The sequence below is a fragment of the Corvus moneduloides genome, chromosome 1, assembly GCF_009650955.1.
Source record: "Corvus moneduloides isolate bCorMon1 chromosome 1, bCorMon1.pri, whole genome shotgun sequence".
Classification (NCBI taxonomy): domain Eukaryota; kingdom Metazoa; phylum Chordata; class Aves; order Passeriformes; family Corvidae; genus Corvus; species Corvus moneduloides.
The window spans coordinates 3,585,292-3,613,207 of record NC_045476.1 but is presented as its reverse complement, the minus strand read 5'-3'; the positions used below and the strand labels follow the sequence as shown (position 1 = coordinate 3,613,207).

The following is a 27,916-nucleotide window of genomic DNA, read 5'->3' as shown; positions in this document are numbered from 1 at the left end:
GAATGGTTTTACACCTACAGTAAATTTCCCTGGAACAGCAGCCCTCTGCTGAAATGGAAATTGCAGTAAATGTCCTGGCTGTTTTGAGAAACACAACCTGCAAAAATACCCCACTTAAGCAGAAAACACCCAACATTAATCTTGGATGTCAGCGCTTTCCTCAGCTTGATGGGAATTCTCAGCCTTGAGAATTCAGAGCACTTTGCATCCCGGGCTTGGTTCTTCCTGGAATGGGTGTAGAACCAACATCTTTTAGACTTCCCAGAGAGAATTAACACTACAAAAACTGGAGCCAGGTGGGCTGTATGTGAATTGTACCATGGGTGGCTGTATTTTCATTTATATATAGAAACTGTAGTGCAGCATTCAGTGTCTGAATCACAGGATCACAGAATGGTTTTGTTGAAAAGGACCTTAAAGATCATCCTGCCACAGGCAGGGACACCTCCCACTAGACCAGCTTGCTCCAAGCCCTGTCCAACCTGGCCTTGGAAGGTTTTAAAAACTCTTGCAAAATTAGATAGAAATGGGCTGATTGCAAAGAAACGCTAGGAAAGAAGAGAGAATAGTGTGCAATCTCAGACAAAACAAAAATGTGGCTCTTGGTTATGCCTGAGAGACATGACTTGGCTGAGAAACGTTTTATTGGTGAATTTATTGCCATTAAGACCCTCTCCTTGACCAGGAGAGAGGGAAATAGTAGCAAGTAGCTGTGGGAAGGGAATCTCAGCTGAAATTCGTGTTAGGAAACACCAAGGGGAGATCTGATTGTGTTGTAAAATACACCACAATCAACTCTATTAAATTCTATATCACATAAAATCACTGTAATATTCAGTGGGAGCTCAGTGCTGCTTGTGTCGCTGTATAAATTTGTTCTCAGTCCTCTTATTTTTATTGACCTGCTGGGCCTCCCATTTATTTTTACCTGAAGTTCCTAGAATGTGGGTGATTCATTTCTATTCTGTCTGTCCCAAACTGGGGCCACCCACATTTCCTTGCTTCAGTCCTTTAACTTATTTATAGATAAAAAGAGAAGTGTTTCTGTTCTTATAGTATCAAATACTGTCAGTGAGAAAGCTGCCAAAATGCCTTTAAACTGGGCAAATCCTGAGTGTGATATGTCTGTGTCCTGCTTTTATTTTTTCATACTCTGAAAAGGAAGTTAAGCTCATGGAAAGTATGAGACATGACAGCAGTCGTTGCTGTAATATCATGCATACAAAGAATGTTGCTGAGGAAATTATTCCATACTATTTTTGAAAGGATTGTCAGTGCAATACCTTTTTTTCCCAAAGCAAAAGCCAGTGATACAGTATTGCTTTTTTGGGAAAAAAGATAAAAAAAGTCAATTTCTAGCATTTTTAGAAATAGTTATTCAAAATTTTTCCTTGATTCTGAATTTGTTTTGGTGTGAATTCAACAGGAAGAATAAAACCTGTCTCGTCTCCAAAAATCTGACATTTTATTTCAGGTCTGACTTCACAGCCAAGTTTAAATGCTTAGTCCTTTTAGTAGTTACTCATATGAATTTTAACCTTTTAATTGTTAATATACAATTAAATCACAAGAGAAGTTGAACAACTGATCCCTCTTAGTGGATTAAAAAATTACCCAGGTAAAGGAGCCAGTCTAAGACCTATTCCCACTTTCATTATTTGGATATTTCAGGTCATTTAATGACTAATTTGAATCTTACTCTGATCCCTATCAGGGATGTACATTTTATTTTATGGCCTGATCTGTCATACCACACAAATGAAATGAAATTGATGCTGAAACAGGACTGAAATCTAAAATCAAACACAGGGTGTTCCTCTGTGCTGGCTGCTTTTCCTGATGAGCTCCTGGAGTGCAGCTTTCTTCCATTGAGAAAAATTTTGCTCTGAGACCATTTATTTCTTACACCATGTATTTATTTTTTTATATATATTTATATACACACACACAGAGCTAAAAGTTATATCCTTGTGTGGGAATGCTCCCTATTTCTTACTGTTTATTCAAACACCTTTTCTCATTTAAAATGAATGTTTTGTCATTCATTTTTTGATTAATTTTCATGTAGGAAGTCTCCAACATCCACTGGCTATAAAGAAGACCAGATGAAAGAAGTCCTAGAATTGGGTAAGTTCTGTCAAGTTTCAGTTTGGCTTTTGCCAAATCTTTTTGTATTGTTCAGAGCAGCTGTGACCAAATAAATACGTAGGAGGGGCTTCTTTTGTAACTCTTGGTTGATTTAGAGCAATTGCATTTGCTATAAACTTCTAGGTAAGACAAATCATTAAGAGATAGTAAACCAAAGCTGGCTCGTGTATTTTTATCTGCCCTTTCTGGCTAAAACTGTCTTTTCCTTTTTATAAAGACAGTAAGTGTTAATTTTCACGTTGATGACCCTTGGCACTGAGCGTGCTGGGGAAAACAACTCTTTTCATCCAACTCTTGCATGATTTTCTTTTATTTCAGTCGATGTTGAGGATGAAGAGACAACTGGAGAAGTTAATAAGACCCCAGATCTTTCAACAATTTATATGCTTCAAATCATGTCAAAGGCAATTGATATTTCTCTTGCAAAAGTAAGACTGATTATGGTAAATATAAATAGATGTGTGGGGTTGTTAATTGAGTTTCCTTAGCCAAAGTTGCAGTGGGTTGCTCTGTGTTGTGCTTTTGAACATGTGCTGTGTTCCTGAGTACATTCCTTATCCAGGTGACAAAGTAATTTAGGGGTGCCTAAATTCAGAAAAATACCCTCATGCATCAGCCCACCTGAAGCACAGATAATAGCTTTAATTAGTGAAGCTTGTATTATTTTCTTAATGCCTCTAGTCAGTTATTCATGTGCTTATTCTCCAGTCCTTTCCACTGACAGTGATTATTCCCCCGTCACTGTTTCTGCCTTGCTTATCTCCCCTATTTTGAGCAGAGATGAAATTATTAAATACTTTCCTTCCCATTCAGACAGAGGAGAAAAAAACCCAGACCAAATAACGAGAGTGTCTTCCAATTAAATTTCTAGCTCAAAGAGGTTGGAGTAACTACCAGCCCTGAGTAGTCTTTTTTATTTACTGAGCTCTGCTTTAGCATGAATGCAATTTATTCAGTGTGGCCATTGCTGAATTATTGTGGTCTGCAGTTGTTCAGGACCAAGGTCTGGATTTGTGCCACCTGAAATGCAGAAATCAAGCATTTAATTAACATCTCATCCAAGGTTCTTTTCTCCCTCATGTCACCATTGGTAGGCGTTGCTCTCCCAGCTGTTAAACTTCAGGCAATGTTCTGGGATGCTTTCATGGGAAACTGTGCCCCAGACATCAGACATAAATATTTTCCAGTGCTGAGCAGCTCCCAGCATTATGAGTGGAAGGAATATGGCAGGAAAAGGAAAATCTTGCTCCTTTTCATTGGGGTGTTGCTATTTACAGTATGGATAAAACAGAAGAGGGTGGTTATACGCAGTTAGTCATTACCCTTCCACACTCCTCCTTCCTTTTCTACAAATTGCTGTGTTTTGGATTTGTTTTTAAAATGAGAAATTTTTTTCTTTCCTTCTTTTATAGGAATTAAAAAATCTGCTGTTTGGTTCTAGTCTTTGTTGCTTCAGTGAAGAGTGGAAAATCCAGAGTTTTACATTTAACAATATCCCACAGCTAAAATATGGCATTGTGCAGAAAAAGGTGCTGTAAATTCCTTCCTAACAGCGATCTTTGCTTTTTACACTGACTTTACAAAGGCTGTGTATTTCAGCAGTGGAAAAAATTCGTTTTCTAAAGACTTTGCTCTTTCTTTAAGTTCTCTGGTTCCCAGTGGATGATGTCACCTTGTCAAGTCATGGTGGGAGACTTGAGGCGGATGGAGGAGAACTTGAAGGAGCTGCAGAAAGTGTGCAAGTGTGTGTGTGTGTGTGTGTGATGGGGAATTATTCACAGGGAGGAAGAGGAGCCACTGCAGCTGAAAGCTGGTGGTGGTAAAAGAACAGAAGAGCAAAAATCAAGGGTGGAGTTAAAGAAGATATGTGGGGCTAAACAACTTAAGATGCAGCTTGATCTGTCTCAAAATGAGACATAGCAGGAGTTGCCTGGAAAATCACGTGGAGATTTTGATTTCCTAAAGCTACTGGGGTCAGGTGATGAGGCTCATTCCTAAAATAAAAGGAACAAACACCCTGCAGGGTCCCTGGGACCCTGGCACTGCTGGTGGGCTCATCTCTCTTGCAGCCACCTTTCTGTAATTCTGGCCTGCAGCCGCAAGGTGCCAACTCCTCCCTGCAACGAGGCTTTCATCAATTCCCTGGCAACATCTCCCAGGTGGACAGATCTGGAATGGCCAGCAGGTCCCTGTGATGACCACAGCTGGTAAAAGCACCGTGCCTGGACTTGGGCCAGCCTGGACAGCACGTGCCCAATCCATGGAAATTTTTGGTGCTAATGAAGATTTCTGTTCCAGGGTATTCAGTCACTTCTCCGGCCTCTCCCTTTTAGCCCTGTCTGGGCACCTGGCTCAAACACTGAGCCTGCAGTGCTTCACACCCCTCTGTGCTGCTCACCTTGGTTTCACAGGCTCAGACCAGGGACCACCCTCGTGCCACAGGGTCATGGAGCTGCCCCCAAAATCCAACAGATCCCTTGTAAGAATGGATCCTCCCCAGCTGCTTGGTGCTTTTGTGCCTGCCCTTGTGGCTGTGTGTGTGCTCCTGGGGTATCCACAGCAGGTCTCTCCCCTCAGGAGCAGGGATCTGAGGAATTCAGTGAACACTTGTAGGCTCCTCTTTACAAAACACTCATTAAGCCTCTGTGCTGATGCAGAAAATCTTGATCTGACCTGAGAGAAGTAGACCATTATACAGAAATGAGAGGGAGGGAGGCTTTGAGGCAAGGACAATGGCTAATAAACATGTCATTAAGATGTTTAATTAACTTACCTCGTCTAGTCAAATATTTCATTAGGCTGGTGATCTCAGAAGAAAGCTGCTTATCTTACAAAGCCTAGCGGAAAAAGAAGATATTAAATGTTAATTTAAACTCCAAAAGGAACTGTGGCAGTGGTGTTCACTGGCCCACAGTAAATGTCACGTCGGTGTTTCCAGCCCCTGCTGCTGGAGAAAGGATATCTCATCACTACTGGCCATTAAATTCCCCACCATAAATTGCAGTGCAGGAATGGTGCTTTGCTTAGACTGTGCCTGTTTCAGCTCGTTAACATATTTCCTCCTCACTTTCAAAATTCATTTCAGCTGAACAACTGTTTGGTTCTCTCTTACCTTAAATTTTTGTGGTGCTCTAAGAAGGTATTTAGAATAGATCCTGTAATTTTTACTTTGACTTCAAGGCTTTCCCTGAGGGACTGAAACAAACCTTGCTTTTTTCCTTGATATATTTCAAATTATTCACTCATCAGGTATTTAAATAAATCTAGAGAGGCAGTGTGTGTATAATATAAATGAGAAATGGGAAGGTGTCAATATCTAGGCTGTTTCCTAATTCCAGGACCTTTGTTCTCTAGGTTCCTCTCAGCATTTACCTGTTCCCTTGGTGCTGCACATAGGACAACCAGAGAATTAAATTGATCCCTTTAATCACATTGCTGTGTGAAAACAGCAGTGCTGGCTGCCCTTTCCCTTCTTCTCCAGGGTTTTGGGAGGAGTTTGATGGGTGGCACTGTGGTGTAGCCTTGTGTCCTGCATATAGCCCAAACCAGCTATTAATCTACTTCCCATAAAATTTATAGTTAATACAGCATTTCTTGGTTTTGTGATTTTTTTTTTCCCTCTGAGATTTATAATTTGAAAGGTTCGAACTTTCTTGGTTTTCTTTCTCTTCCCCACTGAGAGGGAGAGAGAGGAAGGATCTCCCTGGTGCAGAGGGCTGTACTGAAAGCTGAAATCTTTGTTTACTGATGCAGGTGGGGACTCGAGGTGCTGAGAGGAGGTACAAGAGCAAGGCTTGTTTTCAGTCCATGGAAAACACTCAGATTTGATTTCTCCCTGAAAATTAAACTGCAGCTCAGTAGGGATCAGGAGATATTTAATTTGTATATCCCAGCTTAAAAAAAACCCCACATTTCTTTTGACATTGTAGATGTCTAGGTCTCTTCAGGAAAAATAGGCAGGAACCACAAGAACACTTAAAACCAGTGATTTTCCTTGGCTTGCACAAAACCCCAGAGCTCCAGAGAGCACTGTAAAGTCATGGCTGGAAAGAGAGAGGTGAAAGGATGCCTTTGGGCTGGATGGGAGCTCACAGAGGTTTCCCCCAGCATCCATCCAGTTTTTTGCTCATGGAGTGTCCCATTTTCCCCCCAGGGTGGCCCATGTGGAGTTCTGGCTGCAGTCCAAGCCTGTGTCCTGCAGCAGCTGATCTTTGCAGACAGCAACAGGAACAGAGACCCCCGGTAAGTCAGGGAATTTCATGAATTTTTCCCTACAGGAGTAAAAAAATTTTATTTCTCTGCTGCAGCCACTCAGGAGCCTTTTGAGTTTGAACTTGCTGAACTTCTTTTTGTCTCAGAGAGAGAGAAAGAAAGCAGCATCTGATTTACTTGTGTTTACTTCCCACTGAACTGTAGGAATGTAGAAGTTGGTGTCTTATTGGTGTAATTGCTTGTGATTAACCCAAGAACCTCTGCAAAAACCCAACAGCTTGAATTGAGGCCAATGAAAATTATTTAGCCTCGAGGTCTTCATGGAAATCTGATTTCAAACAAAAAAGTAATCAAGGTTTGAAAGAGCACGAAGTTCATCCAGTGTTTGACACTAAGAATCTCAACAGGGTTGAAAAATTAAAGTTATAACAATTTTTTTTCCTTGTGACTGTATTTGATCATCCATGTTTAAACTCCTTAATGGAATTTGAATTTATATGCTGTGTATTTTCTACTTGCTTTAAAAGGATTTTGTTAAGTGTTGCTACTGACAAGGAAATTGCTCGGACTGCTACAATAATAATAATGTACTTGTCACACTGCTAAAGGAACAGGGGTTATTGAATTAAATTCTGGAAAATAATGCCTCAAAAATGACTTTATTACCAGCTTTCACGTATTTACCTTTTGTTTTCAATACGAAATTAAGTCCATTACAAAAGAAAAATTCCACAAAGCTTCCCTGTGCCTTAAAGGAACAGAATGTTAAATAGGGAAAATTATTTTGCTGGGTTGTGCTGCCACCACCTTGTTTTATCTGTGACCTCCATTAGTCTGACCTCGATTTAGTCTGAAGAGAAGCTTTCATGCTGAGATCTTTCTTGAACTTCATTACCTTACAACATAAAAATGTTCCTCTTGTATTAAATTTTGGCCTTAAACACCCATTTTTCTGCTTGGAACTGTGTAAGAAAATGCTGTGGTCTCTGTTGATATTCCGTAGTGTTGTCTGGCTTCCACTTAATGTAAACTCACCGTTTGGGCTGTTTTTCATCAATATTGGAAAGAAAAAGGTACCTGTAGAGCATCATTATTTGTCTTCAGCATCCAGGATGGGAAGTGACAGAAATTACCCTGCAAAACTTCAGGATTCTAATTCAGATTATAATGAGGGCAGACTTCTCAAGGTTCTTGCCTGCATAAAAGGAAGACCTCAGAAACTTCCTTGCAAGAAGCTCGGTACATACTTAGGTTTTATGACCAGGGATCTCCACAGAAGAATTATTTCTGGTTGTGAAAACCAAGAATTTCTTTCAGCTTTGAGGACGGCCTTTGATCATCTGCTCCTTGGTCCCTTTGTGTCTCAGGTCATCCTTAGTAAAAACAGAGATGGTAATTTTCCTCTTGCAGCATGGTTCAGAGATCAGAAATGAAATAAAATTGTGTGGCACCCAAAGAAGTGGATGGAGGCCAGGTTGTCTAAACTGTGTGTCCCAACTTGTGCCAGCTCCAGCCCATCCTGTTTACTTGGCAGAATTTGCCTCTCCTGTTTTTCCCCTCTTATTGTCCACATGGTTTTAAAAGATTTTTGTTTTTTATTCGTGAGATAAACATAACTTTCCTTATGCTGTGTTTGCCATGGGCAGAAACTTTGAGTCAGGGAGAAAGAAAGGGAAGTCTCAAAGCTTGAAATAAGAGGATAAATACTCCTTTCTAATTCTAACCTGGATTTTCAAATTATCAACCACTTCACATGAAGTGTTTGATTTCAGGCTTCTTTCACATTCAAGAAATAATTATCATGTTTCCTTCTTCCTCTGCTGTCTCTCTCAGACACATAAATTAGTTGTGATTCCCATAAACTTCTGGGTGTCTGTATTAGAAAGTTGTGATTATATTTTTTTTTCACTTGAAAACTCTCACCAATTATTTCCCATATCTCACATCCTTCAGAGGGGGAAATGTTCTCTAAGTGAATGTTACATTCAAGGCAGACATTGAACTTGAAAGGCTGTTTAATTTTTTTGATGATTGGTGTTTCTTGTTTAGTCTTTTGAATTATTAGATCTTTTACTCAAACGCTGGGAACAGGTTTTGTCCTCTTCTCCCATGCTGGTAACACTCTAAAACTGATAAAATCTGAATTTCAAAGAGTGCCATTCTTGAAGCCACCAGAGAAAACTCCAGTTAGGTTCTCCCCAGTGGCGTGGGATCTTCTGGCCACTTCTTCAATCTCATGAATATTTGGTTTATTCTAAATTCTGCCAATTTTCCCATTTTGTGACTTTTAGCTTCCTGGTCCTGTAATGTTTGAGGTCCTGACTTCGGGGCGCACCTTCTTTAAGAAAATGCAAGCCCTGTGTTTATTGCTGATGGTACTTTGGAGAAAGTGGAGTAGTGGGTAAAAACATTACGGTGTAGATTTGTTTAAAAGGGTTAAGAAGTAAAAACTTCAGAAAGAAATGAAGTATGAATGCCTTTAGAAACTAAAAATTATATTTAAAACATAAAACAATTCTGTTGGAGAATATTGAAAGTTTTATTACAGATTTAAGGAGGAGGTAGCTTCTCTTGTCCATTATTTGACAATGTGGTATTGTTCCCTGAAACATTTACCTGCTTTTTTGTCCAAGCAATTAAAAATATGTTCTGTGAAAGAACAGCTCTTTCTTTTAGAAGATCAGGGTGTGATAACAGATCTGTGCATAACCAGTTCCTGTTGTTGACCCTACCTTATTTGGTCTTCTCTTGATTTTCATCCATTGCTTTTAATGATAAAAACAGTTTTATTTTAATTATTTTTTGTAAAGCAGACACCAGATTACGTAATGATCTCCTAGAAGAAGAGATGTGCATTTCATCACTTAAATCCACCTGTATGACAGGAGCAGTGTCACAGAAGACAGAGACATAGCAAGCTTGCAACTGCTTAAGTGCCCGTATCAGCAGGTTAACCATCATTAGGAGCAACAAAAACTCATCCAGGCCCCCAAAAAGCAGCACAGAGCTGTTAACACCTGATCTTGGTGAATTAGTCCTGAGTCCTTCTGACTTCAGAGGAGACCCACCCAGTGTGCCCAGTTTGTTCTGCAGCAATCTAAAGACAGAGTTGTTCTCCCTACAGCTCTGTTCACTGGGTGTGTTTATCTTCAGGGTCCTCTGAAATGCCTAAAATGAGGTTTCTCCTCAGAGAATGGTTCCAGGAAGCCCAGTGGTGACATCAATTGCATCTCCTCCTTGAGAGCTCTGTGAGTGCTGAGAAGTCTCAGTGCAGGGTGTGCAGTGGGTGCTCTTGTGGCCGCTCACTCTGCTGCTTGATTCCCAGAGAAAGGGAGGATCCAGCTGTACCTTCACACCTGGAATGTCTCCCCAGTGACAATACCAGCTCCCTCTTCAACTCACAGGATTTGTGGCCATCCAGGTTGTCTCTTTCCCATCTGTAGAAGAACTGAGGTACCCAAATGATGATTTTCTGAGGCAACTCACTGGAGCCTTGTTATTAATCAGTACAAAATTGTCTCTAAAGATGCTTTTGTTCTTTTAGGGACAAACCTGCCATGAATCTGTTTGCCCTCAAATTTTGGTGCTTGTCTCTCTCCTTTATTTCCTGGACTGCAGTTGCCTCCAGCCCTCAGAAGCTCACAGGACCAAGTGCCTCTCCTTGGCTCTCGCTGACATTCTGTGGCGTGCGGGGGGCCACGAGAAAGCCCTCGTGGCACTGTGAGTAGGACAAGCCCTTATAGTCACTGCACACTGCTCTTACACCTCTATCTGTCCCAAATCTACATAATTCACAATATAGAAGCCTTGTAAGCTGCATTTATGCCTCCTAAAACAGCCTAAGGAGAAATGCAAAATGTGGTTTCTGCTGCCCCAGTAGCTGGGACACAGTAGACAAAACACTTCGAAGTTGCTGTGGAGGATCCTGTGGATGTAATTGAATGTAGGAATCCTCCAAAATGTTTTCAGCAAGAGCTATTTTTTTCCAGATGCAGCATTCTGCTCCTGTGTTGCAGGATATTCCATTATGGCTGGAATTAAGTTCCTTTTGCTGTATTTGCCTGCTTAGTTTATGCAGTGCAAGTAGGCTGCTTGTTCACAAAACATCCAACTTCTAGATCCCTGGCTTTGGCTACACTGGAACCTAAAGGATATTTTTAAGTGAGTTTGGTTTTGTGAGCATAATTAATGTCTTTTAAAGATTTAATATAGCTAAAAAGCAGCAGAGAGGCTTTGGGACACAGAAATCCTTAAACCTGAAATAGAAGCAGCAAATTCAAAGACCTTTCAAATGATATTTCACATATTTTACATCTCAAAACTGCTTCCTCTGTGATATTTTACATATGTTCTGCTTGTTTGAATGTCATTGCTCTAAAAATATTTTTCAATAAAAACTGTCATTAACATCTTAAATTTATATTTATCCTCTTTCTGTGTGGAGAAACTTGTAATCCATGTTAGACTGAGCAAGCACAGCACAGATAAAGTGTTTGTTTCACTGATAGAGGTTTGATTTGCAATATGAACGTATTTACAAGAAATCTCTTTTTTAAAAATCATTAAAAATAATAATAATGCAAATCTTTGGCTCATCATTCAGCTCATATAACATGTTGATTCCTCTTTAATGCCATTTTCTTCCTTTTAACGTGAGTTTCATCCGAATATCCCCTTCAGGCCATCAGGAAGACAGCAGTTCACTCCCACAGGAAAATACAAGGCAGATGGAATCCTAGAAACTGTAAGGCTCTGTGTGACTCCTGTTCTCCAGATCCTCTTTCTTGCTTTCCCTGCTTTAGTTCAGTGAATCTGATTTCCATTGCTCTCCTAAGGTTTTAAAATCTGTTATGTTAAATTAGTTATGATCCAAAACCCAACAGGAAATAAAATCCCACAGCCTGCCTGGCTCTGACTTGTCCCAGTGGCTGTGGGAAGTTGGGCTCTCCGAAATCCTTTTTTGTCCCATTTACCTTCCAAACCTAAAAACTCTGCCTGTTTTTAATGATACACAGTAAAAATGAACGTGCCCCCCTCCAATCGACCATGAGCATGAAAAGGCACTATTTTCTTCTTGTCTTAGACAGAATTTTTGCCTTTTTTTCCCTCTCCAGGAGCTCCAAATGGCAGAACACTTTCCAGTTATTCCTTGTTTCCATCTGAGGCTTTCAGATGGCTTTGCAAGCAGCGGTGCCATCAGCCAGGCTTTAGTGGTTGGAGGAAATGCTGTTGGCCTCCTAAAAGGGGAATGGATGTCTCAAAATCTGAAGATGGAAAAACAGGCAAAGAATATTGAAGTGAGGGCCTGGATTTGTGAGCTCTCCTGGAATTCATGTTAAATAGGAGTACTCAATTCTCTGAGTCGGATAAATGCCTCACCCTATAGGTACAAACCCCTGAGCTTCTTGCCCGTCCTGTGTCTTGTACACCTTCAGTATTCCTCTGTTCTAGGAATTGTTTCTCATTGCATAAACAATGCTTAAAATTGAGTCAAAAGGTCTGTTCAACAAGCTTTAAAACACCAAGAAGCAGCATTGAAAAATTCAGAATATACGGGGTGCTGAGATACAATTCAATGCCAAATGACCGCAGTAAGGGGTAGATTTCATTATATCTTTATTTCCTTTTGTCAGGTCAGATCTTTCCAGGCAGTTTGAAAGTTTTGGCTACTTTGTTTCAGCTTTCAGGATATAAAAATGAGTTGCTGTTTTTTAAGTCCCCTTTTTTCCTTCTTGCATTTGTTCCCAGCTAATACTTCACAGTGCCACGAGATACGAGGATCTGGTCCTATTTCTACAGCAGAATATCCACCAGGTACTGTGCTTAATTATATATTAATTAAACAAATGATGGTTCAGCTGCCAGACTTTCTGTGTCTGTTAGTCTCACCCAATGTGTTCTGAACAGTTTCAAACACTGTATGGACATGTCTTGCATTTTAACAAGCACAGCAACAAATTCAGTTTTAGCATAAATCACAGCAGTTCCTTCTGCCTTCAGTTCCATTTGCATTTCTGGAGGATTGGGCAAAAAATGTATACACAACAAACAAAATAGCACCAGAATCCTAGGCAAACAAACAAACAAACACCAAAATAACACCTTTTCTTTTCCAGTTTGAAATTGGTCCCTATGGGTGCATCCTCCTGACTGTGTCTGTCATCTTATCAAGATCCATCAACCTGTGAGTGCCTCTCTAGCCTTGTTTCCTAAACTGCAGAGCAAAGTGAGCTGTGAAAAGTGAGAAAAAATCCATGGTGTGCTTAAATCTCTGACCTTTTTAACCCATTGTGGTGTTTGCTCTGATAAATACGGGGGAGTGATGCAGATTTACTCAACTCATCTTGGCTTTTCTTGTTGTATACACACACTTGTGTGTGTGAACATGTATATATATCTATATATATCTATTTTAGTGATCAGTCCACCACATCTGATATCAAATACTCCATCTAAACTTTAGGTATCTATCATATCTGAGGTACTTTTCTGTGCTCCCTACCTTGTCAGTTTAAGCAAGACTTATTTAGAGGGTTACTTATTTCACATTTGAGGCATCTTAGGTAGGGGGGAATAACTTGCCTGTGATGCCCCAGTCTCTCTGCCAATGATAGTGATAAGGAAAAGCTAGAAAAAAAATGGGTTAGGCAGCTCAATTTTAGGTAGTTGTAAGTAATGTGTGGCAAATCTGGTCTCAGTTTATTGCTGTAATGAATATTCTGAACTCTAACCCATGGAAAGTCATCATAACCTCTTTAAAAACTTGGGGCTTGCCCAGGCACAGTGGCACTTAACTGTGCTTTTATACAGACTGAAGGTGATGCTGTGAGTGTCAGTGGGTTGGAATAGAAAGGCTTCCTTGGTTTAATCAAGCTCCACTCCTGTGAAAATCCCCAGGAGCAAGGGGAAGCTGCTCCCGGGCAGTTTGCAAGGACAGGTGACACAGAGAGAGCAGCTGCACTTGAAAGCAGCACGAGTCTGGTTTGTGGAAGCTTTTATTTCTTACAGCTCTGCATTGTCTTGACAAGAAACAGCAACTTAGTCCAAATTTGAGATCCACAATCAGTTGCTCACCTGCTGGGATCCCAGCAAGTGTTTCCAGATTGAGTTCTTTTGGTTTTATTGTAATTTATTCCTTTCTATTGCTTGTAGTAACACTTCAGCCTTTGGCTTGGCTCTGCTTTTGTACTCTAACACAAATGATGTGATAATTCCAAGGCATATGCCATTTATTCTCATTTTTCTGAGCTGGTTACAACAGAGAGGTTCAGACTAGTAAAGGTATTTGTGCAAGTAATGATCTGTTTGGCATTTGGTAGGTCCATAATTGCTGCTGTCTGCCCTGCTTTGCTTGCTATAAAATGATAAATATTCTTTAATAATAAAAGCAAGGATATATTCTCCCTCATCACCTCCCAGTTCCTAACAGATGGATTATGACAAGGCCAATCAATCATCTGTGTTTTTATTTGGGGGAGCAGTGTCTAAAGTGAACATGACAATTCCTTATGGTGCCTGTTTGCGTTTTAAGCTATCTAAATATTGTTACAGATCTGATCCAGAATGTCAGAACAGTTTATGAAGTGCAGCTCGAGGAATTGTCATGATTTTCTCACAAAACTTCATTTTAAAGTACTGTTACTCCTCTAGCTTGTACTGTGTGAGACACCGAGCTGGTACCTATCTTTTGGTTACAAGAAACAGGATTTTTTCTGTCTTTAAACACAATGGAAAGTGGTTTTAGACCTTGGCATAATTTTTTTTTTAGAAGTGCAAACTGAATTTTGTTTATGTAATCCTCAGCAATCGATTTAGCTGCCTATGTCACAGTGCTTCTCTTAGGATATTAAGAATATCAAGACAAGTAAGTCAGTGCTGATACCCTCAAGAAATATGTACCATTCAGAGAGTGTTACCAGCATGGTAAGCAATTATTTACATAACTGGCATAGTTCTGGATGAGCAGCTGAAGGCAAATAAGAGCTGGTTTAGATAATGGAATTTTCAGCCAGTAAGGGATCTCCCTGGGATTGTTCTGTCCCAGTTTTTTGTTTTGTTTTTTTTTTTTTAACAGAAAATCAGGTTTTTTTACAAAAAAAAACTCCATGGAAGTTTCAGTTGTCTGTATTTTTGTGTGAGGAAAAAAAGTATTATTTAACTTTAATTAGGGAGTTGGCAGCACTTAGATTTTTCCTATTTTGAGTGTGATTATTTATCTTAATGATCTTTATTGCCCAGAGAGGTTGTGGGCTCCCCATCCCTGGAAGTGTCCAAGGCCAGGTTGGACGGGGCTTGGAGCAATCTGGGATAGTGGAAGGTGTCCCTGCACCTGGCAGGGGTGGGTCTGGATGAGCTTTCAGGTCCCTTCCAACCAAAACCATTCCAGGATTCTGTGATTTATTTACTTTCTATGGAAACATTTGCATCTAGGCCTTTTTATACTCAAAAAACCAGAAAGAAATCATGATTAATTTGACTTACTTTGGGTGTCCAGCTTAGAACGATATAAATCATCTCCAGAAGTGCTTGGTTATCTCCCCTCTAAAGTGAGAAAATCTAAATAACCTACTCCTGAAGAAATTTTACACTATAAATATCAAGTCATGAAATGAAATCTGTTTCATAGTGACAAGTCAATGAAAAATGGGAGATTAAATGTCAGTAATGCAGAGCATTATACGTGATGAGAACAGTCTCAACTATCCTCACCTAGCCATGGGCTTTAAATAGGCTGTTATAAAAAAAGGAGAGAAATTCTGGCACCACCACTAGAAATTCAATTATCTGAACACATCAGTTCAATCTTCTGTGATAGACAGAAGATAAATCATATGTTGGGAATTGAGAACAGAATAAAAACACATTAATGGCTTTATATAAATATATGATCTTGCATATTTTATCTTGCATGTAGTCCTGTCTCCCCCAGGCCAGTAAAGTCACATTAATACTGGAGCAAAGTGGAAGACAAAAATGAAGTTTCCCTTTAATTTGGACAGATTAAAAAAGTCCTTTTTCTTCACCAATGAAGAGGAATAACTTGGAAGTAATAAAAATTCAGGCACCCATGATAAGGTTTTCCCTCAGAGTCCAAAAACTTGGGTGCTCTCAGGGAAACACTCGGACTTTGATGTTAAAACAAGCCACAGTTCTGGGTTTTTTTTTCCCACAGCATAAGTCACTTTCAATACTGGGAGATGAGGAGGCCAAAAGTATCAAGAGGTTCAAGCAAATTTAGAGCAATTCCTGGAAGGTGCAAGCTCCAGTATCCCTAAACCCCCTGGCCTCGATGTTATCTCCGTGTCCCCCATTTTGTTCTGCCTTGATGTTTGCTGCTGCTGCTGCTGCTGGTGCTTTTTTGGTCCAGCTCCATGATTTTTACATTGTTACAGATTTTCCCTCACAAATGGAAATTCCAGCTTTCAGCCAGCTCTGTTGGGCAGTTGTTCCAGAATCACTGGCAATCTTAAGTATTTTTATTTCGTGGGGATGCATGCCAGGAAATGCAGGAGTTTGCACTGCTTTGTAGATTTTGGGTAATGAGTTTTTCATGCTCCGAGTGCTAATGATCATCACTGCCTCAACTGATAACAAATGGCCAGAGAGGAGTGAGAATTCCTGAGGAAGTTGCTGAGAACGTGTTGTTGCTTCTGGTACAGGAAGGAATGCTGGGCCCTAACAATTGTAACCTCTTTTTTTAAATTTTTTTTTTTCTTTTTTAACTAGCCAGTGAAAAATTAAAAAAATAATTATATTATAGCAGCTCAGGGGAGTAATTTTTCTGAGTGTGCAAGATGTGTACTGGAACCTTCACGCTGATGAGAGCTACAGGATATTTTCCATGCATGTGGGAGAGAGAATGAGCTCAAAGCTGGGCTGCAAGCCCCCACTGAGCCTCACCACTGAGTGTAGGAAAGTTGTGAATATTCAGGAGTGATTTTAATGACAGCTTGAGTGATGCCCACAGTCTGACTGAATTTCCAACCTGCAGTGGAACTGCAGCACAGCTTTCCCTGCTGGATGCTGCCTCATCCTCTCCCAACCCTTGGCACCTTCCTCGCTGTGCTTGCTCATGCAAAGCCATTCCTGGAGTGGGATGTGGTGCCTTTGGATCCTCTCACTGGATCCTCAGCTTTCCTTAAATTCCAGCTCCTCAGCAACCATCTGTTTGCACATTTTTCCTAATCACTGCAATAACCTTACAGCATAAAAGCATCACTACTAGATTGCTACATTGGAGCAAAGAAAACGTGGAACGAGAAAATTCCTTGGGTCGAATCCCTCTGTGGAAAAGCAGTGTATTGCCATTTTCAGGCTACCTGGAGCCAGTGCACAGAGCCTGATCTGAAACACAGGCTCATTGTGTTGCTCACACCTCAGAATGCCCCTGTGTGCATAACTTCTGTCGACTTGGGGGTACTTTTATCAGTTACTGATATCAGGTCACGTGTCACTCTCTGGTCAGGATTGGTCACTGGCTGTCTTTTCCATGTTTTCTCTGAAGTGTTTCTATGAGAATAAGTAAAACAATGGCTTTAGCTGTGGGAAAGATAAAAAAGAACACTGATTCTGCAAGTCAAGAGGAGGCTGTGTACTTCATTAAGGTTGGCTGCTCATAAAACCTTGGAAAATACACGTCAACATCTTCCTTGTCGTGCTCCCACAACTCTATTAACTACACTCCTGTAGTCCTTACTGCTCCAGAAGAGGGTGTTCAGACCTGTTCCAAAATTATCTGTGCTGTTCCCATTTTGGTGTTGGGGAATTTTGTTTGTTTGGAGTTGGTTGTTTTGTGTGTTTATTTGGTTTATTTATTTCACAAGGCAGTTGTTATTAAATTGAATAAATCACATTATGACTCCTTATCAGTCTAGGATTTCTTACACCTGGTAGCTCTGTCCTTGATTATTACCAATTCACCTCATTCTCCAAAATCTGTTAATGAACAGTTTTTCACTCAAGGGAGTCAAATGATTAAAGTGATGTTGTTCTGTGCACTTGAGCACTTACTCTTCCTTCCTGTGGTACTGTTCTACCTAACTGGGGAAGTTAAATCTCCTTAATCTGCCGTCCTAATCCATCCTTGACATAAACACACAGAAGCACCAAATCATGTTAAATGCTGCCCATTATTATGCCCTTTACCATGGTGAAATGTATCTTTTTATCATCTTGGGTTTACTTCTGTAATCATTTGTCCGGTTGCAGACAGTATTCCAAGAATCTTCCTCTTTTGATCCATTGGCAAACCATTTTTACTATTTTTAAAAGATTTTGAACAGTTCTGTCTGCCTTTACTCAGCGAGAGAAGTTTTTATTGAGATGTGTAACAGGCAGTGATCATCACTGCAGTAATCCCTATCAAACCATTTTTTCCTGTAGTATTTCCTATATCCCTTCTGTATCATTTACTGTAAATAACCCCAATTCTGACACATTACCTGACCTTAAATGTCTTCCAGTCATGCAGGACATTGAAAAGGAAAGTGATGCTCTGCTGGCTGATGGGCTGTGGGTGGAACAAAGGATCCCCCACCCTCAGTCCGCTTTCCTTTGCTGACACCTTTTCCTGTCCCAGAGCCAATCTCTAATTTGGAGTTCCCCTGAAATGCACCTTCTCTCCTTACGCTGTTTGGCTGCGAAGAAAGGCTTTCTGTGAAGTGTCCATTTGGCTGGGCCAGGGGTAAAATTCCAATTCCAACTTCGTGTGAAAGATCCAATCACACGGGGCACTCTCAGCTCTTGATGGAAGTACATTTTTCCGTGAGCCAGTTTTCTGGGAAAACCTCTCCAGAGGTAGTTTCCTCTCCACTTGAGAGTGCCTGGGAGATCAATAGCTGGGGAAGTTGTGTCTGTGAGCAGTTTTCACTCAGGGCTTGCAGTTATGTAATAGAAATAGATGTCATTGTGTTTTTTACAGCTTTTGGTCCCTGAAAAAGACAGGGAAGCTGCTGGTTTTGAGGGGAAACTGCTGTCAATTATGTTACAGTGCTAAAAAACAAGGAGCTGGACACAAGTGAAAAATAAAAATACTTGAGGATCTCAGAGCTCTCCAAGAGCTGTTTGGGATTTTGCGACATGAAGGGAGCAGGTTAGATTTCAGGAACAGTGGGAGGAGCAAATAGGAGAGACTTTGTGGGATCCAGACCTTGGTAGGGAAGAATTGAGCCCTCTTTTGTTGGGGTGAGTGAACTTCTGTGCCTCCTGCTCGATGGGCTGCATGCAATTCCTGATTTTCAGGATCTTCCCTGCCTTTGAAGTTCTGTTGTGGGAATTGGACAGAGGCCCTTGTAGCCAGAGTGTTCACTGGGCAGGAGTTGCTTGCAACATTAATGAATTAATAAATGCAGAGCCTTGATGAAGCACAGCTTGCAGCTGCTAAAAGGTAATAAAGAGGGGAGTTTGCTTGAGTTTAATGTTTTTCCTTCAAAGAAAGGCAAGAATACAGGGGCAATCAGTGGCACAGCCCTGGCAATATTTGTGGGAGGATGTGAGACCACGATTTGAAGCTCTGAGATTGATGTGCTTTCCAAAGGGGATAGGAAGTGGAACATACTGGTGTGTGAAATGTCACCTTCTAATGCTTGAGAGAGAGAGGACCCAGGGACACAAGGTGGTGGGAAAAGGGGGTTTTGAAGACAAGATACAGGAAAGGAGAGTAGGGTCTCGCTAAAGGGAAATGTGTAGGATTTGCCAAATAAAATGTGAATATAAGGAAGCTATTTAACATTGTAGATTAGGAGTGTGACCCAGGTGGAAACGTGACCACAGAGGCAAAGAAGAGGAAAGGTTGAATTAGGTTTGAGGATGTTTGCTACACTGGAGGACAAGGAGCAAAGGTTAGTGGTAGAGAAAGGTGAAAAAATGAGGCTTCACTCAGAAAAAAAGGGAAGAATCAAGAAGACAAAGAGGTTGTTATGCTGGTTCTGTTTGTTACCTTGATAGGTAAGGGATTGGGGAATTGGGAAACAATGCCAAAAATAAGAAAGGGGGGAAAACGTGGAGTTTGCACTGATAATTGAGACATGTGACTCTTGTCCCCCTGGTAAGGAAATTCAGGAAGCTGTCACCAGCTGTGTTCACAGAAGTGGACTAGAGACTGAGTGACAGCAAATTTTGGTGTGGATGTGCAGCAGAAAGATCACCTGTGGGAATAAATCCAGAGTGCTCCCCTGAGACATCCAGCTCCTTGTGGAACAGGTCAGGATAAATCATAAAGCTGAGGAACAATACTGCGGAGAAGGAAGATGATTAGCTCATTCCCTGGGGAGTTTTCTCACTTCTTAAAATAGTGCAGAGGAATGAAAAAGTGTGGTGAGCAACAACCTTCTCTGTCATTAGTGGTCTGAGTGCTGGTGTTGGAAAATGGAGAAAAAATGTGGTTCAGGCGAGGTCAGACCTGAGGAAATGAAACAACAAGTGATTTCCTTATCATATTAATACAAAGATATCAGGGAAATATGTGAGGTGCGTGTGTGTAGAGTGGAGGTGGCTGATACCAGGAATAATGTAAAGAATGCTCCAAGTCTAAATTAGTGTTCTGCCTTTTAGGAAGGAGAGGAACACGGTGCAGAGTCAGCATGGCTAATTGGGATTCATGCATAATAACTGAATTAAGTTTGTGGGAGGTAGAATTTTACCTGAAAAAGTGATGGCTACACAACAAGAAGAGAAAAAGAAACCAGGTAGCTTTGTACCTACACCTCATTCCTAAATTTATTCAGCGCTTTCAAGCTCTCTCTTGCTTCCAGACTTTATGAATGGACCTGATCCTAAAAGCTTACTTTTGTCATGCCTTATTTAAATATAGAGTAACTTGACTTGCAATTATAGGACTGAATGGGGAACTGTTAGTTAAACTCAAAAAAAAAAAAAAAAATCGAATAAAATTAGTTAATGGAGACCTAATAAGAGATTTTTATTTGGTATGTCAAATGAAAAATCGTTTGCTGATGTGAAAATAACACATCTTTTAAGAACTGTAAAGGTGCTAAAAGAGAGAGACTCAGAAAAGAGTTGTTAGCACGGGGAAGGTGACTGATGGAGTTTGTCAATGATCAGTCTGGGATTAAAAATGTTTTATTCCTTCCAATAATGCTGGAAAAAGGGAGTGGTGTGCTAATGAAGTGACCTGGTGACTGAAAAGCTGAAAGGCCCTGTCAATACAGAGAACAAATCTGCTGTAAAAAAGAGTTGGCTCAGCCTCATGATGAGGGCAATAAAAAAGAATTTATTTTCACTACAGAAACGGCAAGGTCTTGTAAACAGAGGCTGCTCACTACTGTACTGGGGGGTTCATCAGCTGTAAATGGCAGGATGAGGAGCTGAAGAGCAGCAGAGCACACAATGACTCTGAGCCAGCACTAAAAAATACCCTTGGATCTGCTCTTGGGGTGTATCAACATAAATAGTTTTAGGAGGTGAAGAAATGTTAATGGATTGTGCAAGGCACTGATGTGTCCTCAGAGAAACACCATGTCAGGCTGGGTTCACTCATTAAAGCCAGGAGAAGTGTAGGAAAAGCACAGACCAGGGGAAGGAGAAATCTGTTTTGTCAAAGAGGAATTCTAAAAGAACAAAAGGTTTTTATATTTTCTAGCCTTAAAAAAAGCAAATTTTGAGGCGGGACATAACTATTTTCTCAAAAATGGGGTGGTAGTGGTTGTAAATAAACAGGGAAAAGTTATTTAATTTAAAGATGGGTGTTAGTACAGAGTGAAAGTGCATCAGTGGACGGCCTGTTGAGTCAATAAAGCTCATCAAAGCATGACCAGATTTCAGGTTCCTGAGCTACCACTGAGAAAATATGGAAAGCTGAGAAAGCAGCTAAGAAGTGTGGATTTCTGTGCAAGAGAGTAACTGGGATGGCTGGGTTTTACCTGCCAGATGCAGAGAACACCATCTTCCCTTCTCCCTCCCCACAATTCTGCTTTATCCCAGTGTGGGATATGGCTGCAGTCCACACCAGGGCTGATGTAAACATGGAATATTGTGAGATCTGTGGGTTTAACTGTCCCTTGGTTCCATTAGACTGCCCCTATAGGATCGAGGAAAGGTTCTTCAAGCATGCTATCCTGTGTTTGATAGGGGGAAGATGGGAAACTCTCTAAGAAGCACAGTGAAGAATCCTTCTGCTGGAATATTCTCCATGTTTCCAGCAGTAATTCCAAGTTGGCAGTTGTGTCCAGGTCACTGAGTTCCTTAGGCCTTGATGAAACCTGTCCTCCATGAATTTTTCTAAGCCCTTTAATCCTTTTGGCCTCCACAACCTCCTTTGGCAATGAGCTCCCTGCTGCATTAATGTGTTTTGTGAAAGAGTTTTTCCTTTTTTTTGCCTTGAATTGCCCAGTAAGTCTAAGGATTGCTGTGGAATTCATGTTATGAAAAGTAGTGAGGAAATGTTCCTTAATCATCTCTTTACCATTTGAAGATCTCTTGCAGTCCATCAGTTGTGTCCTGCTGTAGTGAAACAGTCCTGGTCTCTGTAGCCTCTTCCCACAGGAAAGCTGCTCCATTTCTCAGCTGTGATTTCCTCTCACCATTAGAAATCCCTCTGATCCTGCAATATCTAAATGCTCAAATTCTGTTGAGCTAAAATTTGTATCAAATTAACTAAATGTAATCGAGTCTTCATGCATTGCTTTTAATGGGGTTTGTCCAATCAAAGAGTCTTTCTCGAAGGGTTTTTTTTTTATTTCTATATCAATCTTATTTCTCGCTTCTCAGCTTTTAATCTAAAAAAAAACCCCAAATAGACTCTGTCTGTCTGCAGTACCAGAATATTTGTGATTTATCCCTCTGGTGCTTGGTATTTAGCAGGGGCCATGGCAGGCTCCTTTGACTGTGTGTTCATCAGATGGAGATAAGGAATTTTCCTGTAGTTTCCTCCTCTGCTCTGCAGATTACCTGAGCAAGGTCACCTAATTTGCCTTCAGGATGTACCAGTTTCTCTCCATGTACACAAATTTAAAGAATTCCAGAGTTATTGCCTGTTCATGTGTCCATCTTTAGATATAAAAATTAGTGATATGAATCCTGCCCAGAAGTGATTGATCATCTTTCCAATCCTGTTTTTTCCCTTTCCTTTAGCGAATCAGAGCATTTCAGAAATTAATTCTTTTTATTTTAGGGGAATAAAGTATGTTGATTAAAAGTCTGCAGAGGTGTGGAAGAAGAAGTGTGATTCTACTACAAAATGTAGCAGTAACAAATAAATTGTCAGATTTTGTCCTAATTTCATCAGGCTACTCTCGTTACATTCAGAGTATTCAGCTGTTTGCAGAAGGGTCAGTATGGTGAGGTAGATACAGGTTCAGTATCTTTGCTTGATTTCTTGCACTCAGTAAGAAAGGCTTTTTCTTAAAAAAAAATAAAATAGTGGGTTGAATATGCCAATAGATGAATCATTTTTCCCATCAGATCTATCCCTGTGAAATATAAATTCTTCCTATAGTACATCAGCACCCTGGGGCAGCAGAGCTGATGAATTAACTGGCATGAGCACCCCAGTACATTTTAAGAACTCTGTGAAATTAGCAGATATGTGGCAAAAGTGATAAAGAAAGAATGAATCCACTTCCTTGCTTTCACTGTCTGAATCCCAAACTATTTACTTTTTTTTTTTTTGAGAGGCTCTTCCCTTCTTTGAACATTCATTTGAAACCTTTGCCATGAGCCAATATTAAAAAAAAAAGAAATATTCTGGAACATTTAGACAATAAGGCAGTCACCCATGCTGACATTTTCCACATCCCCATTGTAATTATTTGAAATCCTTATGCTTGAAGATGAGTTTTTTCTCCCTCCCAGCCCCAAATCTATTTTGGGAGGAGACTTGTAATTGTGTGTTTGTTAATGTGACTGTCTGTTGCCATGAACAAAGTGAGGTCACCAATTTTCTGAGGCAGCTTTGTGTCAGAGTTAAGGACTGTAAACCAGCCAGCACTTACTCAAATGCACTATTTTTTCTTTTATATTATTTTATTTTGTTCTGTTATCAAGGCAAACGGTATCTATGGCATGAACTAACTCACATTGTGATAGTCTGGGATTATTCCTGCTATTACAGTTTGTGTGGGACTTTTGTATTCAGTATTTAATTATTCTCCATTTAAGACTTGTCGAGAATTTTCCTGGAAATAAACTGAGAATAAATGTATGTGAAGCATTTTAAAAATGTCTTATTTATTGAACTCAGTTTTTACTAAGGAAAAGTTCATCTGATTGCAGATTATGCTATATTGGAGATTGCAGTGTTCAAAATATTTCTATTTTGGGCTTGTATTTATGCATTTCTAAAACTTTATAGAGTCTGTACGGATCACTGAAGTTTATTTCATCAATGCACCATCAGTGCTAAGGTTTATAATGACTTTACAGTTTCTGTCTAATGGTGGCTTTGTCCATCTGTCTTCAACCCTTAGATTATTTTTTTTTTGTTATATCCCAGAGTGGATTGATTTCTAGGCAGATTTCTAACAACTGGAAGTCAGCAAATTGTGTCAGTATGGCTGTGACAATTCAAAGCAGTCAAAGGCTTGGCTCAGAACATCTCTCCACATTCAGTACTTAACATCCTTTATAAACACATTTTTTATAACTTGAAACAAAGAGTTACAAATAGGCTGAAGATAAACACAGATTCACCAACAGGAGCATGGAGAGAAAATGAATTTATAATATATAAAGATATTTTTTGGAAGGACTTTCAGGCATCCCTGCCCTAAACCCAGCAGCATTAAAAAGCATGAAAATGTAGGTATAATTCATGCCAGCTGTATTTTGGTGATTTCTGTCACGAGGACATTTCTCCAGTTGCTATATATTAATTCTTTTCTCTGAAGCCACTTTACACATCTTTTGGTTTCACCACATAATGATGTTCATTTTGTGTGATAATAATGTTAGAAAAAATGTTCACTTGTATGAAGAATGAAAGGACAGTTAAACCCCAGGATAAAGGCCCACAATCACCCTTTTTTTGGGGAAAAAAAGGCTTTAACAGAAATATTTTTTAAAAGAACAGCAGAAAGTGAATAAAGCATATGGAGCTGAGTTTTGCCATGTAAGTTCTATGAGCATATTAAAACATCCCCATTTTGCAAATATATTAGAATCCAAACTCTCTCTTCCCTGGTTTCATACAGGCATCAACCACATCACACACATTACAACTAAAACCAAAAATCAAGCTGAGAGATTTTACAAGAGATCTGAAATTTAGCAAAGTCTTGTTGTCAACTTTTTGATTTGTATCAGCACAGGGAATGATTTCTGCTGAAAAATGCACATGAAGCATATGCTTGATTTAAAATCCTTATTCAGGAGATTTAAAAAATCAATATCTTGCTTTCTGCCTGAATAATTTTTCTCAAGCAGACTTTATAATATTACCAGGAGAGGCAAACCCCACTGTTCTGCTCTAGCAGCCAACATGCTCCTACCCCACTCTCCAGCTGGGATAATGAACTGGAAAATAGTGATAATACAACACAAGAAAGGAATATTTACCGTTAACACTGTTGCTTTTTAGTGTCTGTGTACTGATCTGTGATTCTGTTAAAACTCCACATGGAGCGTTGGGCTGTAAATTAAAAAGAAGGGATTCATGGAATCAGGCCTTAAATCGTTGTCTGATGATCACTGGGATACTTAAAAGACTCCTGGTTTAAAATGAGTGGCTTTTTTTCTGTTCTAAAGTGATTATAAATGGAAAATTCCATGCTGGGGCAGTCATATTAGTGATAATGATTTATTGATTATGTCTGCGTTGACATCTCATAGCCAGGACAGCAGAACAAACAAACCCTTTGGATTTGCTTATCACCAATAAATGTCTCCAACACCCCAGCAGAAAACCAACCACAGAATTATCACCATCTGGTATTTTTACAATGCATGAAGTGCACTTGCACCTGAAACACAACAAACACACCTGCAGAGAAGCTGGGGAGCCTTGGGCAGGCAGGAATAAGAGCCCCAAACGCGTTCAGCAGAGGTGTCAATCCCGTGGCCACGCTCCTGATGTCGCTTTCCTCGTCAGCAGGGCTGATTGCAAAGGCAGATGTTGTCCTCCTTCTGGAGGAGCTGGGATCCACCTCCACACTCCCATATTGTTTGTGCCTACAGATGGAATTAGAGCTTCCTGCCATTGTGTGTGGCGTATGTCCCCTCGTCCCCGACTGACGCATGTTGGACATTCTGCCCGCGGCTCTGGCGAGATGAAACCGTTGCTAAAACTGAAAAATGGCCAAAATCCAAAGATTTTTATCATCCCATCCATGCCTTGCAGCGGTGCACGAGAGAGTTTTCCGTGTCACGGGCACACTTTCCCCGGCCTTTCCTTTGATTTCACACCGGCAACGGACGTCAGTGGCACTTTGTTATGTCTGACACCGACTTGTAAATTACCTTTAAAATAAGAGTTTTAAAAAGGGGTAAAATATGTTTTTGCAAAAGGGATAAAATGCATTTATCAAAGTAGGAAATGTGGTTCCATGACTATGACTTTTTCTGAATTATTTTAAATACTTTTAGGTCTGTAAACCTCGAAAATATATGTTACATTCTGATTTTGGCATTCAGAGAAATCCTGAGAAAATAATTACCTAAAGTTTGGGAATTGGGATTCCATGACTATGACTTTATTTGAATGATTTTAATTTATCTTTAGCGCTGTCAACCTTGAAATTATATGTTACATTCTGATTTTGGCATTCAGTGAAATCCTGTGAGAAAATAATTATCTAAAGTTTGGGATGAAGACAGGAAACATCCTGGGTTTTTACTTAATAAATAAATTTTTAATGGAGCATGTGTAGGAATATCAAGGGGAAATTCCCAGCTGGCTTTACCCTGACCACATCAATTCAACTCCTGCTTTGTCACAAACAAAATACTGTCTTTTTAAAATAAAAGTAATTGTGCCAATTGTCAAGAAACGTGGGTATTTGTATGGATAGATTTCCCAAGTCAAATAAGAAGCCTGGATGTGTGTAAAATAACTAAGTTTTAGCTGATGATCATTCAGGCATTCTCTCTACCTCAGTAGCAATACCAAAATAAGGATGGAGTCACAACAATTGAGATCAGCATATTTTATGCTGAAGGAAAAGAGCTTCCTTATGACCTGCAGAATTAATCTGTGGATTTTATTGCCATAACTCTCCCAGAATATAGTGCATTGCTTTTCCTCAAAGCTAGATTAAACATTTATTGATGTACAAAGTAGTGTTTGCAATTCCATTATATCTGCAGGATAAAAAACGACCACAGTTACAACCTTTATTGTTTAGGCCATCAACCAATCCCTAATTCAATAATTCCACGAGTTAGGAGAGAGTGAACTTAGTCTGGGGAGACATTACTCCATAATTATGGGTACTGCAGTTTCAGACTTTTCTCTTTGGTGTCACAACATATCACTGGGGGTCACACAGCACCACTATAAATGTGGACACCTGGAGGGCTTTTTTCTTTTCTTCTTCTTTTCATGGCCAATGTGGTGTATAGATGGTGTGGATATATTACAAGGAATAGCAAATGGAAAATCTTATCTGACTACTGGAATATGTTGCCCAGGTACATTTTGGAGTCTGTCTCTTTAGAGATATTCAGAAACCATCCAGATGTGGACCTGGGGAACTGGCTGCAGGTACCAGAGGTGGGGTGGACAAAGGGATCTCCAGAGGTCCCTTCCAACCTCAACCATTCTGTGATTCTGTCACCTAAATAGTGCAGTAATTCTAACTTCTAAAATTCTACCTAGTGATGACAGTGACTTCTTTTCTCCTCTACAGCTGTTTCATTCAAGCCTAGCTCTACCAAACTTTTGCTTCCCACAGGTTTAGTTGATATATTAATGTTTTTTTGCCGTGTAAAAAATTACCTTGAAAGGACTCAGAAAATACAGAGCTGTATTTATGGTTGGGAAACAGTTTGGTTTTGTTTTTCTGTAAGATTTAGAGATGTTGTGCCTAACGAAAAGAAGCAATTGCATTTAAATTTAATTGTATTTAAATAGAATTGTACTTTCCTCTTCAGGGTGCGCAATGACTTTGATGTGCTCACAAACCGCCTGATTGGCAGCCATGGCTACTGCACTCAGGTGAGTCAGAGGTACAGTTTTGGGCTGTCCTGTGCCTCTTCTGTGAACTGACGTCAGGGATGAGATGGCATTTCTTATTTTTAAGTCCCAGAGTCAAGGAATCACAGAATGGTTTAAGTTGGAAGGGACCTTAAAGTTCATCTTGTTCCAAACCTTCCCCTAGTTCAGGCTGCTCCAAGCCCTATCCAGCCTGTTCTTGAACATCTCCAGGGATGGGGAGTCCACATCCTCTCAGGGCAACCTGTGCCAGGGCCTCACCATCCTCACAGTAAAGAATTTCTTCCTAATATCCCATCTAAACCTCCACTCCTTCAGCTGGAGGCCATTTCCCCTTGTCCTGTCACTCCATCCACTTGTGAAATGTCCCTCTCCAGCTCTTTTGGAGCCCCTTTAGGTATGGGAAGGCTGCTATAAAATCTCCACCAATTTCCTTTTGTGTTTTCCCTTATC

The 27,916-nt window shown here is 40.1% G+C and overlaps 1 protein-coding gene across 5 annotated transcripts in view; it reads left to right on the top strand.

Annotated features, from left to right (window-relative positions):
- MINDY4 (MINDY lysine 48 deubiquitinase 4) overlaps nt 1-27,916 on the top strand; it is a 67,346-nt gene that overhangs the window by 16,259 nt on the left and 23,171 nt on the right. For 2 of the 5 annotated variants that reach the window (XM_032095375.1, XM_032095205.1), the window contains exons 6-14: nt 2,069-2,127; nt 2,467-2,591; nt 3,561-3,677; nt 6,302-6,390; nt 9,979-10,080; nt 11,041-11,104; nt 12,109-12,174; nt 12,477-12,544; nt 27,403-27,466. In XM_032095375.1, the coding sequence (XP_031951266.1) occupies nt 2,069-2,127; nt 2,467-2,591; nt 3,561-3,677; nt 6,302-6,390; nt 9,979-10,080; nt 11,041-11,104; nt 12,109-12,174; nt 12,477-12,544; nt 27,403-27,466 (754 nt within the window). The remainder of the gene's footprint in view (nt 1-2,068; nt 2,128-2,466; nt 2,592-3,560; nt 3,678-6,301; nt 6,391-9,978; nt 10,081-11,040; nt 11,105-12,108; nt 12,175-12,476; nt 12,545-27,402; nt 27,467-27,916) is intronic. The other 3 variants (XM_032095287.1, XM_032095560.1, XM_032095469.1) reach the window with 3 other exon arrangements.